The sequence below is a fragment of the Lissotriton helveticus genome, chromosome 12 (genome assembly GCF_964261635.1).
Source record: "Lissotriton helveticus chromosome 12, aLisHel1.1, whole genome shotgun sequence".
Taxonomy (NCBI): Eukaryota; Metazoa; Chordata; class Amphibia; order Caudata; family Salamandridae; genus Lissotriton; species Lissotriton helveticus.
Window position 1 is genome coordinate 80,191,308 of NC_136073.1, and position 19,486 is coordinate 80,210,793.

The 19,486-nt window shown below is 40.3% G+C and overlaps 1 protein-coding gene across 1 annotated transcript in view; it reads right to left on the reverse strand.

Annotated features, from left to right (window-relative positions):
* Positions 1–19,486, reverse strand: part of LOC144797865 (extracellular calcium-sensing receptor-like) — a 62,900-nt gene that overhangs the window by 25,956 nt on the left and 17,458 nt on the right. Inside the window, 3 exon segments of the mRNA XM_078668667.1 lie at positions 4,808–4,864; positions 7,093–7,320; positions 8,935–9,759. Coding sequence (XP_078524793.1) covers positions 4,808–4,864; positions 7,093–7,320; positions 8,935–9,759 — 1,110 coding nt within the window.

Sequence of the window (19,486 nt, forward strand, 5' to 3'; positions counted from 1 at the left end):
GAATTAAAAGGTGCTATAATTAGGGATTGTCTCAACTCAAGTTTATACTAGCGTATGTCATAGCATGTTTATATAAAACATCTATGCAACAACCTAGGTCACACTGAGTATTTCAATAAGCCTGAAACACTCAACGGTATTAGTAGGAAACCTTTAAAAAACGAAGTGATGACACATCTGGAAAATCTTAGACTGACAACCGATATCTTTAAGCCCAGTGTTTTGAAAAACCATATGATTTTAACTACTTGGATTTGCAACCCTATCTCAAAGCAGTCCTAAATGCAAGACACAGGTTTGTTCTTATTCGTTTAAAACTGGACACCTTCCACCGGTTGGTTAGCTTCCACAACATGAACGACTAGTCTCCAACTCTAACCAACTGTCCCTGCAATGAAGCGATGGCACGGATAACTATGCATGTGGTGTTTTTTGTAAGTTTTATAACCATCAGAGGAAGTGATTAATTACACCAGTCATAGGACCCTTACATTTTACGTATTGTTGACCCGCATTTCAATACTTACAATCTCTGGAGGTCTGTTGTAGTGTGGCATTATTCAGAAAGAATATCCCTCTAACTATCCAACAGTAAAAGGACATGAGGGGCAAACGTAGTATGATCTTACGATAAGCACCCTATGCACATTTTGCTTTGATATCTCTACGCCCCTATAATTAAAAAAGATTTATGAACGTCTGGCAGGGTGGAAAGGGACTACATGGCAGACCCATTATCAAGTTTTTATCCTCCCCTTTTTATCCTGGCTTTGTCTAGTCTTAGTTAATCATGTGATGCAATGTCCTACTGAAGACTGAATTAGCAGCAGGGCATATAACATCGAACAAAGTATAGTAAAAGTCCTCTCCTGGAACATCGCTGGAGCAAAATAAATTTTAAACAACAACTGGAAAATGGACACTTGGGACACTTATGACATCGTTGCCCTGCAGGAAACATGGCTAACAGAACCAATTGATGTCCCAGGCAGAATCAGTTTTCATGTTAGTGCAACCCGCACCCAGCGCCATGGACGAGCAAAAGGCGGTTTGTCGGTCTACATAAATACTGCATTAAACATCAAAGCCTCCCAACTGGCAAACTCTACGACCGATATGCAAATAATCAAATTTGAGAGGTTATCCCAGGCTGGTATCGGAACCATAATACTAATCACTATATATGCTCACCCAAAAATGAAGGTATAAAAGGAGCTATTTAAATGCATTAACAATGTAATATCTGGGTATCGTCTTGATCAACCAGCATGGGAGATAATCCTTACGGGCGATTTCAATACTAATCTTATACACCACCCAGAACAGGAGGATAATGTAATCGCTGCAAACGAATTTTGGGCGGTTGAAACACAGGAGATCCCGCTCGCCAAGAAGACTGACCAAGTGGGAAAACAGTTGATGTGGGCCCTGGAAAATCATGGGTTGCGAGTACTTAATGGAAGAATCAAACAGGATAAACCCCCTTCAAACACCTATATAGGCCCTAGCGCAAGTACAATTTTGGATTATACCATTGTCTCGCTCCCTCTGCTGGGATTAATCAAAAAATTCCAAATTCTGTGTACGGCTGACAGCGACCATTCAATGCAGCATATTGAAATCAGCCTGGCACCTTTCAAACATTTAAAAGCTTGATCATTAGCTGGGGAAACATCGACAATCAACCTGAAGCGTTTAAGATGGACGAGTAACTCACTACCGCAAATAGCACAGGAAGCAAAGCACCTACTTCAAAATATAACCAATGGAAATGAAATGTGCGCAGAAACATGGCTGCAATGCCAGAAACCGGTCCCCGGAAGCTTGTTTCCTTTCCAGTAAAGGATTGGCTTGGTAGTTTGGTCTGCCCTGTTCCCATGATGCACTGGGCCAGGGACAGACTAATTTGCATGTACCCAGGTTCTGAACTGGGATGGTGCAGTGAGCTAAAAAACGGTGATGGATCAAGCCCTGATCTTTTGACTGGGTATGAGTGTTCTGCTTAATTCAGATGCTCTGTCCATCACCACCCCCTTTTCTGAATCGTTTTGGCCACTATAGGAGTGGAAGGGTATGCTCAGACATGAGTCCCTTGCTCACTGCACCATCAGGATTCAAGCAAGCCGGGCCGAAGACGGCTGCAATGCCAGAAACCGGTCCCCGGAAGCTTGTTTCCTTTCCAGTAAAGGATTGGCTTGGTAGTTTGGTCTGCCCTGTTCCCATGATGCACTGGGCCAGGGACAGACTAATTTGCATGTAGCCAGGTTCTGAACTGGGATGGTGCAGTGAGCTAAAAAACGGTGATGGATCAAGCCCTGATCTTTTGACTGGGTATGAGTGTTCTGCTTAATTCAGATGCTCTGTCCATCACCACCCCCTTTTCTGAATCGTTTTGGCCACTATAGGAGTGGAAGGGTATGCTCAGACATGAGTCCCTTGCTCACTGCACCATCAGGATTCAAGCAAGCCGGGCCGAAGACGGCTGCAATGCCAGAAACCGGTCCCCGGAAGCTTGTTTCTTTTCCAGTAAAGGATTGGCTTGGTAGTTTGGTCTGCCCTGTTCCCATGATGCACTGGGCCAGGGACAGACTAATTTGCATGTAGTCAGGTTCTGAACTGGGATGGTGCAGTGAGCTAAAAAACGGTGATGGATCAAGCCCTGATCTTTTGACTGGGTATGAGTGTTCTGCTTAATTCAGATGCCCTGTCCAGCACCACCCCCTTTTCTGAATCGTTTTGGCCACTATAGGAGTGGAAGGGTATGCTCAGACATGAGTCCCTTGCTCACTGCACCATCAGGATTCAAGCAAGCCGGGCCGAAGACGGCTGCAATGCCAGAAACCGGTCCCCGGAAGCTTGTTTCCTTTCCAGTAAAGGATTGGCTTGGTAGTTTGGTCTGCCCTGTTCCCATGATGCACTGGGCCAGGGACAGACTAATTTGCATGTAGCCAGGTTCTGAACTGGGATGGTGCAGTAAGCTAAAAAACGGTGATGGATCAAGCCCTGATCTTTTGACTGGGTATGAGTGTTCTGCTTAATTCAGATGCTCTGTCCATCACCACCCCCTTTTCTGAATCGTTTTGGCCACTTTAGGAGTGGAAGGGTATGCTCAGACATGAGTCCCTTGCTCACTGCACCATCAGGATTCAAGCAAGCCGGGCCGAAGACGGCTGCAATGCCAGAAACCAGTCCCCAGAAGCTTGTTTCCTTTCCAGTAAAGGATTGGCTCGGTAGTTTGGTCTGCCCTGTTCCCATGATGCACTGGGCCAGGGACAGACTAATTTGCATGTAGCCAGGTTCTGAACTGGGATGGTGCAGTGGGCTAAAAAATGGTGATGGATCAAGCCCTGATCTTTTGACTGGGTATGAGTGTTCTGCTTAATTCAGATGCTCTGTCCATCACCACCCCCTTTTCTGAATCACTGTGTTACAGAACAGGCATGGGTTCAACATATACTTGACATATTCTCAGTAAATCTATCGATGCCGCCCATAACAACAACTAACAATACATCAAATGTAGTGAACCTAAAGAAATCCGTTCTAGCACAATTAAACAATCTGTGTACCAATCAGAAAGGTGGGGCTCAGACATCCAGTTCTTACGTGGAATCAGAAATATCAAAAATAATTAAAAGAAGCAGGCAAGATAGCGCACCGGGACCAAATGGTGTTCCCCAGGCCATCTATAAGGAGGATCCCCAATATTGGGCATGCAAATTAAACATCCTATTTCAGTCAATAAATAGCACAAGTCGGCTCCCTGAAAGCTGGAGAGGGGCGATCATAAATCCAATTTACAAAGGAGGAGATAAAAAAAACCCAGTAAATTACCGTCTGATAGCACTTATTGATGCTGAAGCAAAATACTATGCATCCCTTGTGCTAATCAACCTTACCAAATGGTCTGAAGATAATAAGAAGATTTCGGTAAATCAGACAGGGTTTTACAGAGGTACAGGCACTATGGCTAATGCCATGGCGATAAGTTTAATCACCGAAAAGAGTATACAAAGCCGTCAAGCACTGTACGCCTGCTTTGTTGATTTCAAGGCGGCTTTTGACCGTGTCAATCGTCAGCTACTATGGTCCAAGTTAAAACAGCAGGGACTGCCGGACACAATTCTAAATCCCATAATGGATTTATACACGGATACCTGGATGCAGGTAAAGATCGCTAATGGGCACCAACTAACACGGAAGATCAGGACATATGACGGATTGAAACAGGGCTGCGTCTTGGCGCCCCATCTTTCTAATCTATTCATGGCAGACCTAACAACAAGTCTGGATGGGATTAACGCCCACCCACCGCGGCTAGGAACATTACGGCTGACACATCTCTACTATGCCGATGATGTGGTGCTACTTAGTCAGACTAAAATAGGTCTGCAACGCCTCCTGCATGAACTGGCTGAATACACTAAACAGAATCTTCTTGAAATAAATAGCCAAAAAACAAACATCATGATAATAACTCGCCAGCGCAAAGCCCCGCCACTTTTTGTCATAGACAACAAGAAACTGGAGGTAGTGGATAGTTATAAGTATCTGGGAATACAACTGGACAGACGCCTTAACTTTTCCTTGCACTTTGAGGCCATCAAAAAAAAGGGAATAGAACTGTTACATGCATTCAACAGTATTTCTAAGCAGTTAAAGGGCCCTCTGTTTAATCCACTTCTGACTGTCATTAAGGCCAAGCTACTCCCTACAATAGCCTACGGCAGTGTGTTACACCATGGGAGAAGTGCACAACTATTAGACAAGATTCAAACTAGAGTCTACAAGCGTATATTCAGTTTACCGCACAATGCCTTTTTCGGCACAGGTCCAACTCGAGTTTGGCCTGCAATCCCAAGATCTGCAAAAAAAGTATGAGACCATTAAGTTCTGGTATGACATCTGGATGAACAGGCAAACAGAGATCAAATCTGCTACGTGGGAGGCAATGCAAAATAGTCCCAATTCCCAGTACACCAAGTTTTTAAATCAGTCTCTCGATACTACCGAACTTGCATCATTGTGGCAAACTAAGCTACCTGTATCATCATTCAAGCAAGTACTTAAAAAGGGGGCAAACAGGCATTCGCTGACTAATGATAAGTCAATCTTTAGTCACCGCGCCCATGCCTGGATGATAATTCAATCATACACTATGCTCAAACCCGCAGTTTATTTCGGGTCATCCTTTTCATCATTTGTCAAACTGAAATACCTTAGTTTACGGATGGGAAACCTGCCGACAAATGCAGATCAACCAGCTTGGTTGAAACCGGACACCAAGGAGTGTGACTTATGTGGTGCCACAAAACAAGACCTTATCCACCTATTTTGCATCTGTCCAACATTGGACGAGGAACGACGGCGCTGGTTAAAGGAAAAATTTAATGAGTATGAAATACGTACTTGTCGAACTGCCATCATACAAGTTTTGTGTTCAGCGGATCCACAATTTATCTGCAGATCAGTCAAGTTTGTTATGAACTTTGAGAGCAAAAGAGGTGTCATTGGGAAGGGTCGTTAAAAATTTAGACCAAGACGTAACGTTAAGAGGCTATAGAGGTTTTGCTACTCTCACGCAAGTAATTGCACCTGCCGACTTATGACATTCAATGGTTTCACATAACCCGCAGTAGATCGACTCAAATTAACTTTGATCTTGAGTAAGAAGAGCTGTGTGATCCGTTTTACACCAGCAAATGGATCGATGTAAATTGACATTGAGCTTCTGAAATAAGAGCTATTTTTGTATAGAACGAATACGAAATTGTATAATGTAGTTCAGTAATATCCTTACACTTGATATTCTACGAATATAAATAGTTATTAATGTTTTTTAAACAGGCATGTATACTGACCAATTTTAAATTAATGCTTTTTTATTTTTGTAATGGTTTTTATTAACTATACAATAAATTCATTCATATTCCTATGCGTAGTTAATCATGTCACAGAGACTCTGTGCCCATGCTTTCTCGTATTGGATGTACTATGAACTCAGGGAAATAATTTACAAGATGTGATCGTTTTCTCTACTCATTCTTAATCCCTTATCTTTGCACATCTGTTCTTTTATATACGTACTGCGGGATTGTCTTATTGCTTGCCCATGCACATTTCCTGATTTGCTGCTATGAATTGTATTTGTTATGGTTTTTATATACTGCTTTTATAGGTGCCTCCGAATAAGGTTAGTGAAAACATATATAGAGAGAGGGTGTCTGAAAGGCATTATTTCTGAGGCTCACACAGAAATTAACATATAGTATGTGAAATTAAACAGAGGATGGAACCTTATTTAACTAAAAGGAAATGCGACTTAGATCTAAAGTTCAATTAAAATCCAAACAACATTGAAACAATACAAAGCTCCTGTTTACAATTCAGAAAACAACATAAAGGCCTGAAAACGTATGATTGACTATTAAAAAATAATTCTTCATTAAGGAACTAGAGACTTAAGCTGACCTTCATCTGAAGTGACCATTTTTTTTGCATTTTAGAATGAAAGAATAGTGTACAACTTAGAGCAATTATTTAGTTTTGGGAAATTATTTTATTTCCATCAATTTATTAGAGTTGAAATATTCATGAATATGTTTATTGGAAGCTGTATGTTATTTAAATTATTAATGTTAACACCTGCATTATTTGCTGTTATTTATTGTATATGTATTTTTCACATAATAGGTTTACAGAGGTTTATTAAAACATGCATGTATGATTATTTCTATACTGCTTGCATTATTCTGCATCGTTATTTATGTTATGATGGTTGAAGGCATGGTTGGGATCTATAGAAGCTTATCTATGCTTTTGGTTCATGCAACAAGGATATTCGCAGACTCTGGCTCTGAATGTAGCCGTCATTTGAGTGAAGCGAATTTAAAGCATCTTCTAAAAGAACAGAAATAAATCGTATCTTGTCTAGAAAAGGTCATTTATTTTTCAAACCACATTCCTTTAAAAAGAACATGGTGAACAGATTCACAGCCGAAGAAAAGGCAGGACATGACTGAACACGACTGACAGTAAGTACAGGATACACAGTGCAAGTCAGGAACTGTTTCTCATAAGTACATCTTATACCTGTGACATCCTGTTGTACCAATGGACATCACTGTTGCTGATCATGAAGATCTTTTCTGGAGGGGCGCTGGCATTATAGCTCCCAACCTTGACATGTCTCAGGGAGCCTCCTGGACCTCTCTGCAAGTTCACAATGTCATAGAGAGCTGGTGGATTCCCTTGAGCATCAAAAACCAGCTCCACACCATCTCTTTTCTGCAAACCAAGAGTTTTCACATAGTGGAGAAGCTGTAGAATGGAGAAAAGGGGAAAGGGATGTACATTTTAATGGTCAGAGACCAAACCTTTGCATGAAATGTCGGGGGTGCTAGTAAAGATGCATGATGCAATACAGGAAGTCACTCACTACTTTTGAAACAGGCTGCAACTCTAATGTATGGTGCTTAAGAAGAAGAAGAATTAATGAAATGCTCCTCACTGGTCCATTAAGGACCTAAATGTGCAATAACTGGATAAAGGAGTTGATTTGAACACTATAGAAATTATGAGTAAGGTGCTGGTTTATTGAAATCTACAAGACTAACTGAAGGTTGCCATCTGTTTTCCCACTGAGAGACATGTTTGGGCTTTCAGGGCATTTGCAACAGGTTAATTGTGCAGCACATGGTAATTGTGCAGCGCAGTTTGTTTCCTTTGATGAATCCATGCCTTGAACAGCTTTTATGTTTGCATATGGATCTCTCTGTAGACCTGATTGCTCTCCTAGCCATAATTATCTGCTGACTGACCAGACAGCACAGCAACATATGAAAGTAGCTTGATGGCAGACAGTTTGTAGTTCTTAGTTCTGGGAGCTTGCTTTCAGAGAGAAGCGTCTCAGTAGCAGAGACATGAGAAGTGCTGCTGCCAACTAATGGCATCTTTCTGTACTACTGCTTAAATTACAGTTCTTTTCATAGTGATTAAACTAAAAAACCAAATTCCAGCAATTGACAGAGTACGTTTTACCATTATTGCATGATTTTATTTTTGTCTGAGTTTAACTTGCACACAAACTCACACAGGCTCACACGAGTGAACACACACACAACCTCTCTCGCTTTCATTCATACATCTATCGTCCAAACGGAATGAGCCAGATCATCCATCTAGCCAACCAAACCCATCCACTCAGCCATTAATCCAATACATCATAATTGGCATCCATCCATTCACCCATCCTATTCCATTGGTCTAGCAACTCATATATCCATAACTGATCAACAATCCCTATACACGAATACATTCACCTACACCACTGCTTCTTCTCGTACAGCCATTTGACCAACCACTTAAACCCACTAGCAACGGATCCACTCATACACACATCTGTCCAAAAACGACCCAATCACATACATTCAAACTCACTTCCATCTGGTCAGCATTCAATCATTCCCTTCTTCTGTCTCTTACCCTTACATTCATCTACTAGGACCTAACCAGCCATTCACCCCCAAACCGTTATTGTATGCATCCATCCATTCGCCCACGTGGTTGTGTGTGTGCAAGTGTACCAGAGAATCTACTGATTGTAATTCTATGATGTTATTTGTATGTCTATTGTGTTTCTACATCTTTTGTTTGTATATACATGGATGCATGTCCCTGCATTGTTTTTGTTTATACATTAATGGATGATGTACATGTGCCTTTTCATGTACATTGGTCTGTGTAAATGAATGCCTTTGTATTTTGGACAGTTCCCTCATGAGTGAATGTATGCTTTGTGTTTGTGTGCTTGTGACTATGTGCCAGCATTCTGCCTAAAGTTATGTGCCTGGGCTAAACAAAATACAGCCCTATTGGCTTTCTCAGTGGTTGCTTAGTTTTGAATTGCTGGAGGTGGGTTAAATAAAAGCTTACCTGCCACCCTTGGAAATCCATGCCTTTTGCACAGGTCCTACCAAAGAAAGGACCTTCCTCCTTCTTACAGGTAATGAGATCGTGCAAAGCCAAAACAATTGTATATACTGCCATGTAGACATTGTAAGTGTTTCTTAAATCAATGTTGCCAATGTCTTTTGCAAGAGTTCCATCATTTTTCTCACTGATGTTGCAGGGATTGGTTTCATTGTCACCAAATACTTTGAGAGTTGTTTGGTCCTTGCACCCATAAGCTTCCTCCCATAACTGTCTGATAAAAGATTCACTGGAAGGAAGAAAAGGCTGGCCATTGCTGAGATGTTCTCCAAAGTCCCCTATCTCTCTGCTGTTGACTGCAAACCCAATTGTGCCAGTCAGAATGTCTGAATATTTATCTTCGGAGAGGACAGGGGATGTAGACCAGGCCTCACTGGCTATCCAGATTTTTCCAGTCACTTTTTGCCTCACCATTTCATCCATAATTGGAGTTACAAATGGGTCAGTTGAGAAAATGACAATAGCTTTGGCTGTGGAGCTTTTGATCACTTGCACTATGTGTAATGAATTCCTATCTGGTCGACTGGTGATGATGTTCTCCAAAAAGGCGATACAGGCCCCAGACTGAATGAGCTCTTGTTTAAAGAGTTGGATGCCTAGTTGACCATAGTCATTGTCATCGGCCAGGAGACCCACCCAAGTCCAGCCAAAGTGTATTACTAACCGTGCCAGACCACGCGACTGGAATTCGTCACTAGGGATGGTCCGGAAAAAGGAAGGAAACTGGTTCCGGTCACTCAGGAGTGGACTTGTTGCTAAGTAACTGATCTGATTAAAAAAAATTGAGAGTTTAAATGAATATTTGCTTGAGTAGTAAACTGTAGAGAGATAATACACATCAATGTAAGTCAGGAAAACCCCTAATAATTGAGATGACCTTAAATGGAGGAATCATGCAAAAGTGGACATATATGATGCCTGGTAAGACGTCAAAGTAGGTGCTGCATCACCAGAAGTTAAAGTAGTGACACCTATCAGGGTCTTTATTGAGGGAACACTATTTTTGATGTTTCTAATTTTTGCGTAAGCTACAACTATGGCATAGCTTTATACGTTTTTTTTAAAATTGTTTTTAAAAAAAATGTATTTATTGGTATTTGCAAAGACATACAATGTCAAACCATAATGAACATACAGATCATTGCACAACAGTACCCTTCGTCAAGATACAACTACACAGTGTAATCCATGAATGCAAATAATATTAACACAGTTTATACAACCAGTTACTCAATTTCATTAGTGTTCAGGAAATCTATTAAATATTTCCAATAATCTTTTGGTCTCGAACCTGCAGGTAATTGTTCTTCATATGTTTGTAGGGTGTCTTTACAGTACAATAGATCTTGAATCCAATGATTTACCCTTGGAGCCTTCTTGCTACCCCAATTGAAAGAAACTCTACGCTAGGCCATTAATAGAGCTATGGCGCAAACCTTACGTTTTACAGCACGTACATCTGGCACCAGAACCAAGAGGCATGTACGAACATCACATGTAATTACAGTTTCCACCATTTTTCATAGCACTTGTGTGATCTGCGCCCAATAGCTTGCCACCTGTTCACAATGCCACGCAAGATGTATACAATCTGCACTGTCAACATTACATCATGTACACCTGGAGTCCATGCGTAATCCATACCAGCAAAGCCGCTCCGGTGTATGGTACGTCTGATGTAGGTATTTAAATTGCAATATACGCAGGTTCCCATTGGGCGTCAGTAAGCTTGTCAGTGCACAAGTTGCAGCCCATTCTTTCTCTGAAGAAGGGGTATCCAAACAATCATTCCACTTCTCCCGTGCCCTATACGTAGTGCCCGCTTTGTCTTCCTGTAAGGTAACATACAGTTTAGAGACCATGTGAGTAGGCGTGGGCTTAGTGAGCAATAGTTACAGTGATGTCAATTGTTGTGGTTCCTCAGGAAATGTTGGGTAGAGTTTCTTTATCGCCCCCTGTAACCTGTGATATGTGAACCTAAACATTAGTGTTTGATTGTTAATGAACGAAAGGTCATCCAACGTTTTAAACACACCGTCGTGGTATAGATCCCCCATGGTGTCAATGTCCACCTGTCTGAGTAACCCCATACCCACCTCCTCCTGAGTGACTGATATAGTGGCGTGGTGATGTAGTGGGAGAGCCTGAGCATATAGCAGGGTCTTATGTGCCTTACTGGCCATTGTGCGCCAAGCAGCATTTGTGGTCGCTATGGTATTAATGTCTCGGTTGTGCAGTGGGGGCCTATGTTGTGTTAGAACTGCTGTTAGTGGAATCAGCAGTGCATCGCCCTCTTCAATTGCAATATGAGTGAGGAAGGGTACTATGTGATAGCAGTAATAAAAAATCTGGGACCTTGAATCCACCCCGCGAGTAAGGTAACGTTATTGCACGCATTTGTATTCGGGCCCATTTACCCGCCCATATCAGACGGAGCACCATGGTGTTTATCCTGCGGAACACCTCCGCGGATGGATTATGGGGAACATTAGTGAATAAATAAAGGAATTTAGGCAGAATAACCATTTTCACGATGGCCAACCTATCAGCTAGGGACAGTGGTCGGTGGATCCATCTCTCAATTTTATCCTCCAATGTACTAATCGTCCTGCCATAGTTAGTACAAATAACTACTTCTGGGTCTCTATGAAACCAGACTCCTAAGTATTTTACTGGTTCCGATTGCCATTCTAATGAGTAATCAGTTATATGTGGGTGAGTGGTGACCGTCAGCGGAATTATTAGTGATTTGGACCAGTTGATTTTTAGTTCTGACTGTTGCCCAAATTTTATATACTCCCTCAATAAAGGATTGAGATGCTGCTCTGGGTCCCTAACATACAGCATCATGTCATCTGGATATATGATATATGCAAGGGACGTTGCACAAACTGGAGCGCCAAATAGTGGAGTCCCTGTCTGATTTTGCAGGCCAGTGGCTCAAGTGCAATTGCAAACAGCAGGGGGGACAGAGGGCATCCCTGCTGTGTCCCCGTGCTATAGGTATGGCATCGGATATGTATTTGCTGATCTTGATACGTGCCACTGGGGCCGCATACAACACTTGCACCCATTGCAAAAAAATTGGGGGAAATCCCATACAACGCAATACTGTATGCTAAGAATAGGCAATTCTATCGAATCAAAGACCTTAGCCACGTCTAACAGTATTGCAGCAGCTTTGGTGCTAGGGATTAAATAATGAGATAACGCGAAGAGTGTTCGGGTGTTATGAGCAGTTGACCTAGATGGGATGAAGCCCAATTAATCAGGCAAGATCAAATTGGGCATCAGTGGCTGTAACCGGGTGGCGAGTCATTTGGACAAAATCTTTGTGTCCACGTTAATTAGGGACTGAGGTCTGTAAGAGTCACAGTACTCTGGATCTTTATTGGGCTTCAAAAGGGCTATTAACATGGCTTCCCTAAATGTCTGTGGCAATAACAGTCTAGCATGTGCATCACCATACATTTCCACTAGAGGTTGAGCTAACTGGTCAGCAAATGATTTATAAAATTCACAGGTAAATCCGTCAGGGCCCGGAGCTTTCTCGTTGGGAAGGGATTTAATAATCTCAGTGACCTCTTCCACCGTTATTGGTAGCAACAGATATTCTCGTAGCACATCGGATAGCCACGCTATCGACACGTCTGCTAGGTAGTGTACAATTTCCTTCAGGGATGCAGTAGGTTGCGAAGTGTATAACTCCCCATAAGCGGACATGAACTCTTTTAGGATACCTTCGGCATCCCGGTGCATAAGTCTCCTCCCATCCCTAATCGCCTCTATCACATTTGGTGAGCGTCCAGCACATATTTTGTCTGCTAGTACCTTTCCGGGCCTACCACCTTCGCCGTAACATCATGCTATCTTGCGTTTTGTAATATATTTAAGTTCGTCTTCAGCATATGCTTGATATTCTGATAGTACCGACCTAATATCCCCTAGAATTTTTGCATCTTGTGTATGTTCATACTCACGTTCCAGAGTACGGAGCCTATCTTCACGAAGGGATAGCTGACGTCGAATATCTCTGAAAATACCAGCCGTAGTGCTTCTGCAAAGCCCCCTAATCGTAGCTTTAAAAGTTCCCGTAGGAGACCTGGATCATCAGTAGTAGGTGTATTTAGCTCAAAATATAAAAATATTCAGTAATGGCTTTGCTAACAGTGTCAGTGTAGACTGGGTCAAGTAGCGTTTTCGCATTGAACCTCCAGCTGTATGGGGGCGGTGCATAATGTGGCATCAGTAGTGTAAGTAATACCGGATTATGATCAGACAATGTCTTGGGTAGATGGGACACACACCTCGTCCAGTGTGACACGTCACTAGCACCCAACCAATAGTCTATGCGAGACCAGCTGTTATGTATGGCCAACATATGCGTAGCCTCCATGTCTGTGGGGTGCCTAGCTCTCCAGAGATCCACAAGTCACATGTCTGCTACTATATCGTTCAATTTGCTCACCGCACGTTTATGGGGTTCTGTCGATGCTCCAAATTTGTCCGCGACGTCATTCAATGCAATATTAAAATCCCCTCCCCAAAATAATGGAATGTCAGGTAGGTCAAGGATCTTAAGCCAGATATTATGGTCCTAATATCGATGCTCCGTCCATCACCACCCCCCTTTTGTACCACTTTACCACTGGATTCAAGCAAGCCGGGCTGAAGACGGCTGAAATGCCAGAAACCGGTCCTCGGAAGCTTGTTTCCGGTCCAGGGAAGGCATGGCTTGGCAGTTTGGGCTAGACTGTTCCCATGAGGCACAGGGTCAGACTGATTTGCATATGGCCATGTCTGAACTGGGGTGGCAGAGTGGGATAAAGAACGGATTAAACGCAGATCTCTTGCCTGGGTGTGAGTGTTTGATAGGTTCAGATGCTCCGTCCATCACCACCCCCCTTTTGTACCAAACACAAGCCAAAGCTTCTCTCTCAATTGTACTATAATTTCGTTCAGATTGAGAGAGAGATCTGGAAGCAAATGCTATTGTGTTTTCAACACCATCAATGAGTTGAGTGAGTACCGCTCCCAAACCAACGCCACTAGCATCAACAGTGACGATGGACTGGACATCATCCCAAAAGAATGTAAAGCAGGTGCTTTAAGGATGAGATCTTTAAGATTGACAAAAGCTACTGTTTGAGTTTCTTCCCATTTAAATTGTTCACCCTTTCTAAGAAGTTTTCTTAATGGTTCAGTTTGGAGTGAGAAACTGTCAATAAATCGTGAATAGTATTCACACAACCCCAGAAAGGATTGTAATTGATCTCTTTTAGTAGGTACAGGACTATCCATTATGGCTTGCACCAGATTGGATTTAGGTTTAATACCAGATTCAGAAATTTGGTGTCCTAGATAGTCAATGCTATTGAGAAGAAATTTACATGTCTCTTTCTTTACAGTAAAACCCTGTGTTTCAAGAGTATTCAATACATCACTTAGGATTTGTAAATGATCTTCAGACGTCTTAGCAAAAATAAGAATATCATCTTGGTAAGCACACACATTTTTATGATCACCAAATAGGTTAAACATCAATTTCTGAAAAACCGAAGCGGCCGAAGACAGGCCGAACGGCATTTTCAGATATTGAAAAGCTCCAAATGGTGTATTAAAAGCTGTAAGTGGACGTGAATCTTTATTAAGTTCCACTTGGTGGTAGGCAGATCTTAGATCGATACAAGAGAAAAATTTAGCACCACCTAAGCGAGCAAGCATTTCATGAATTTTGGGGAGGGGAAAACAGTCAATCAAAATATTCTTATTAAGAGATCTTAAATCAATGCATAATCTGATGTCATTGGTATCCTTTTTTTAGCAACTACAATCAGAGAAATCCATTCTGAAGATTTGATTGGCTCAATAACACCTTCATTGCATACATTTTCCAAGTGCTGTTTCAGTTGATCTCTTATTGATAAAGGTATATTCCTTACTTTATGAATGATGAGTATAGCCTCCTTTTTCAAAATGATTTTGTGCTCAAAATTAGATACTAAGCCGAGTCTATCTTCAAATAGTTTTTGATGGCTTTGTAAAAGTTGCTGTAACGTAGGGTTAGGAGAAGGAATGTCGATCAGTGAGATAGGACAAGCAGTACCTGGTCTCAAAACCATTCCAAATTTCCCTTGATCTCTCCATCCTAGTATGTTATAACCTTTCTTGGCTACATAAACTTTTGTATAAATCAGTCTATCTTCAAATGTAATATTATCCTCGAAAAAACCCATCATGGCAATGTTGTGTCCAACAAAAGCAATGGTGCGAATATCTGGTGAAGCAAGTTGAATATGATTCCAATGTTTATAGAATAAATCATCAGTAATGAAAGTAACTGGAGATCCGGAGTCAAAAGTTACCTGCAATTTAACATCACCAATGGTAATTTCACATAAGGGACCTTCCTCAGAAAGATCCGAATCAATAGATAAAACTATTTTATTACCTTTGGTGATGGTGCAAACACTGGCATCTGAAATGTTTTAAAAATGTTCTAACATAGCGACCTTCCTAGGGACCTTACACATTCGAGAAAAATGTCCAACTTTGTTGCAATTAACGCAAAACCTACCCAAAGCTGGACAATTTTTAGCATTGGCCAAATGTGTAGAAGAACCACATCTAAAACAAGCATATTGCTTTTTAACATCTTGAGATTTAAAATTTGAAACTTTAGGTTTGGCACTTATAGCATTAATAGGTTCAATGGAAGAGGTATTATTATTGATATTTTTGTTTAAGTCCTTTTTGGAAACCACCGATATTTCAATGCCTCTTGCCAATTCTAAAGTTTCTTCTAATGAAAGATTCTTACTACACAAAAGTCTTTCTTGAACTTTTGGATTGAAACAGTTAATAACTAATTGGTCCCGTAAATAGGAATCAATATTACCATAAAAATCACAGGTTGCTATTAGTACTCTCAATTCAGTTAAAAATGTATCAATTGTTTCAAATTCAAACTGACGTCTAGTATAGAACTTATGTCTTTTCACTACTACACTAGTATCATCTTTAAAATGATTTGAAAGTCTAGCAATTGCTTCTTTATAGACGTCCCATTCTGTTTCATTAGGTTGAGTTACCATTGGCAAATGGTCAAACGCGCGTTGACCTTCAGGACCCAAGTTATTATACAATAAAGCCAGTTTTCTTACAGGTTCAAATTTAACTCCATCTAAAGCTATAATATAGCTATCAAATCCTTTGAACCATTGCTTCCATTTATTCTTCACCACACCAGGCTCCGGTAAAAAATGAGGTGGTGAAGAAATATTTTGCATCATGAAGGATTGTAAAAGTATCTAAAACAATGTCTCAAAATAAGTCTTTAAGGTAACTGGAGTCCGTAACAAGATAAAGAATAATTAAAATTACCTTAGCGGTGTGCACATCATCGAAGAGTGCTTAAAGGAAAAACTTTAAATGGGAACAAATGTACTTGTTCAAAATAAATATTGAAAATAATGTCACATTCTATATCACCAATCCGGTTAAATCCGTGGAAATGAAGAAATTGGAAATGAAACAGGTGTGCACGTCACCGCGCTGAATAACTGAGTAGAAACAATGCCTTTTTCAAAATGGCAGCACGTAAGGTCACGCATAAGTGACCCCGTCGTAATTACATATTAACGTGATGTGACGCCACTTGTAGAACGATGCAGTTGTCAATGCAGTTCGGAGAGCGTGCGAGGTAAGAGATTCATCTTAGATCACGCTAACGCTCGTGGCAAGGCCGTTGAAGTTTTAAAATAGATGTTGAGGCCATGGAAATTAAAGTTAATGTAAGATTTTTTTTCAAAAGAATAAAAATGTACAAACGACCTGCCAATGAGCATAGAATTTCAATACTCTTCTCCAGGTGAACATCGATACAACGCACATCGAAGAACAGGCAATTAGATTGCAGAAATCCCGATCGTTGCCAAATATGTTATGTCTTCAATCCATGAAATAACATATAATCATCTTCTTGTATCTAATTTCTAATTTATTGAATATTGTACGGAGAATAGGTGATACGGTCTAATCAGGTCTGGAGCTCCAGTGCAACTGACTCGCTCCGAACTACAACCTCGAATCAACAAATCATAACATTCTACATTCTAGATTATTTCTAACATATGAGGAAGCATAAACACGACAAAATACTATTGTGTAATATGGCAGAAGACTTGTGACAATTTCGTTAAACCCTCCCTAAATGTAAATATGTTAATTCTGACAACATATAAAACTGATTCTCAGTGTTTGAATCTCAGAATGTTGTGCAGCTCTGCACCAGAGACAGACACTGGTGTAATGGATCCTTCATCTGTTCTACTGATACACTTTTTAGGTCTGTAGCACAGGGAGGAAGCTTGAGCTAATGGGTGCGTGTCCTGCAGGATGAAACTTTTCCTATGTCTGTTCCTAAAAGCAAACACTGGAGTTAAAGCACAAGTAAAGTAAACTGTCTTGTGGCTGGAAACTTCCATTCCAGAGATTCACTTTGACTGCAGTGTTGCAGTGGTTAAAGAACTGACAGTGCTGAAGGTGAAACAGTGCTCAATGTTGCCATTTGATCACTTAGGATAGGCCCTACTTATGTTGTACAATTAACAGCAACAATGGATCCGCTTGTATGCCCTTTTTATTGTCTAGAGTTCTACACAATGTCATATGTGCTGCCAACAACTTAAATGTGTATGCCAGTTTGTTCTTCAAAACTTAAATGAGGATGTCACTTTGACAATTAGGGATACATTTCTTTCATTTTGGTGAGCCACAGCTGAACAAGTTAGGTGTGCACCTTGGGTTCTGACGTCACTGGCACAAATGGCTTATCAAGCAGCAGCTGCTCGGGTAAATTTGGGCTCAAGTATCCTAAGTATCGAATCCATAAGCTACCGAATTGCCCGTGTAATGGGAAAACCTCTCAGTCTACACTACACTATATATTATTTTGCACTCAGTATAGTGATATAAGGAAATTAATCTTAAGACCCGTTTTTCTTGCCAATGGATTGTTTAATTATAAAAATGCTTTAAATTATTTATGTGCCCTGGACAATATGAAGATTACGTGCACTGTTGTACATTTTATTGTACTCTCAATAAGGAAAAGAAAGGAACTGGCGTACTTAGATGCATTATCATATTAAAATACTGATGAGGTTAATTAGAGCTGTCACAACAAAAGTGTAGAATTTGCATTTTATAGGAATTTTAATTATATGCGATTTTTTGCACATATGCATCTATGTTGCACAAGGTGTTCCACATTATAATATTTTTACATTCTTGTATCAATTTAAAATACGTCGTTAGATCGAATGTAATTATGAAATGTGGGCCTCTATGAATTCCCTTGACCAATATACAGTATATAGAATTGTTCTCTTTTAAATATATAGTGAAAACACTCGTATTTAATAAGGTTTTAGGAAATGCAGTAAAGGAAATGTCTGAATTTAAAAAAAATGTATATACTGTTTTTCGGATGATTTTAATTATGGTTTTTTTAGAATGCTTTTATGGATGTATATTTTACTCCGACTAAAGCTGTTTTGAATTGAATTTAATTGAATTCGTATAATCCATGCCCTTACTATACAGTCCACTGCTTTAATCTGTCCAATGGGCCCTACCAAGAAGCCGAATTTTACAGACAGAGGTAGGCACATATTAGAATCCCTTTAGAGAAGACCCATAGTTTGTTAAAAGATAAGTGATCTGTCTTTATCACCAGGGGAACAGCAATTAAGATATATATATATATATATATATTTTTATTTTTTGTTCTCGTCTTTTTTATCCTAGAACTGCCTTTTTGAAATGAAATCGCAAACTAGGATAATTCTCTAAACAAAGAGACTGAACTGTCAGCGTTGGACGGGAATTGAATGGTAGGATTTGTTGTTGTCTCTATATGGGTCCCATTATTTTAACATGGATACCTACGTACTAGGCAGCAAGGCTATGCTATCACTTAATAAAACTAGCTTATGGCACCAACTTAGATTGTAATACGGGTTTTATACACATGTATAACAAAATACAAATTATAAGAGAGAACCCTTTCTTTCTCCGTCTAGATTATTGGACGCTTGAAATTACAGGTTATTACCGTTGAAGACTTCTCTTACCGCATTCGATTAAACAACTTGATCTCAATGGAAGATTTTCCTCATTTATAATTATTATCCAATCTAGGTGAGCATATTTTGTTGAATATTAATATTCTAATTACTATGTTGCTTCCAAATAGGGGTTAACTCATAAATAATCAGGTAATCATAGGAATCGATTTAATTAATTCTCCCGTATGGTACTAAACCTTAGAAAAAGTGTCTAGTAGATTTCTTTTTACCACATATAAGAGGAATAGTTCTGTCGAAATCTCTCAATGGAATGGTGATATTTTTGGATTAGCATGTCATATAGGCAGGCAATGTTGTTGAATGTTTTTAGATTGTTATATAGGAAGACAACCTTATGTTACAAA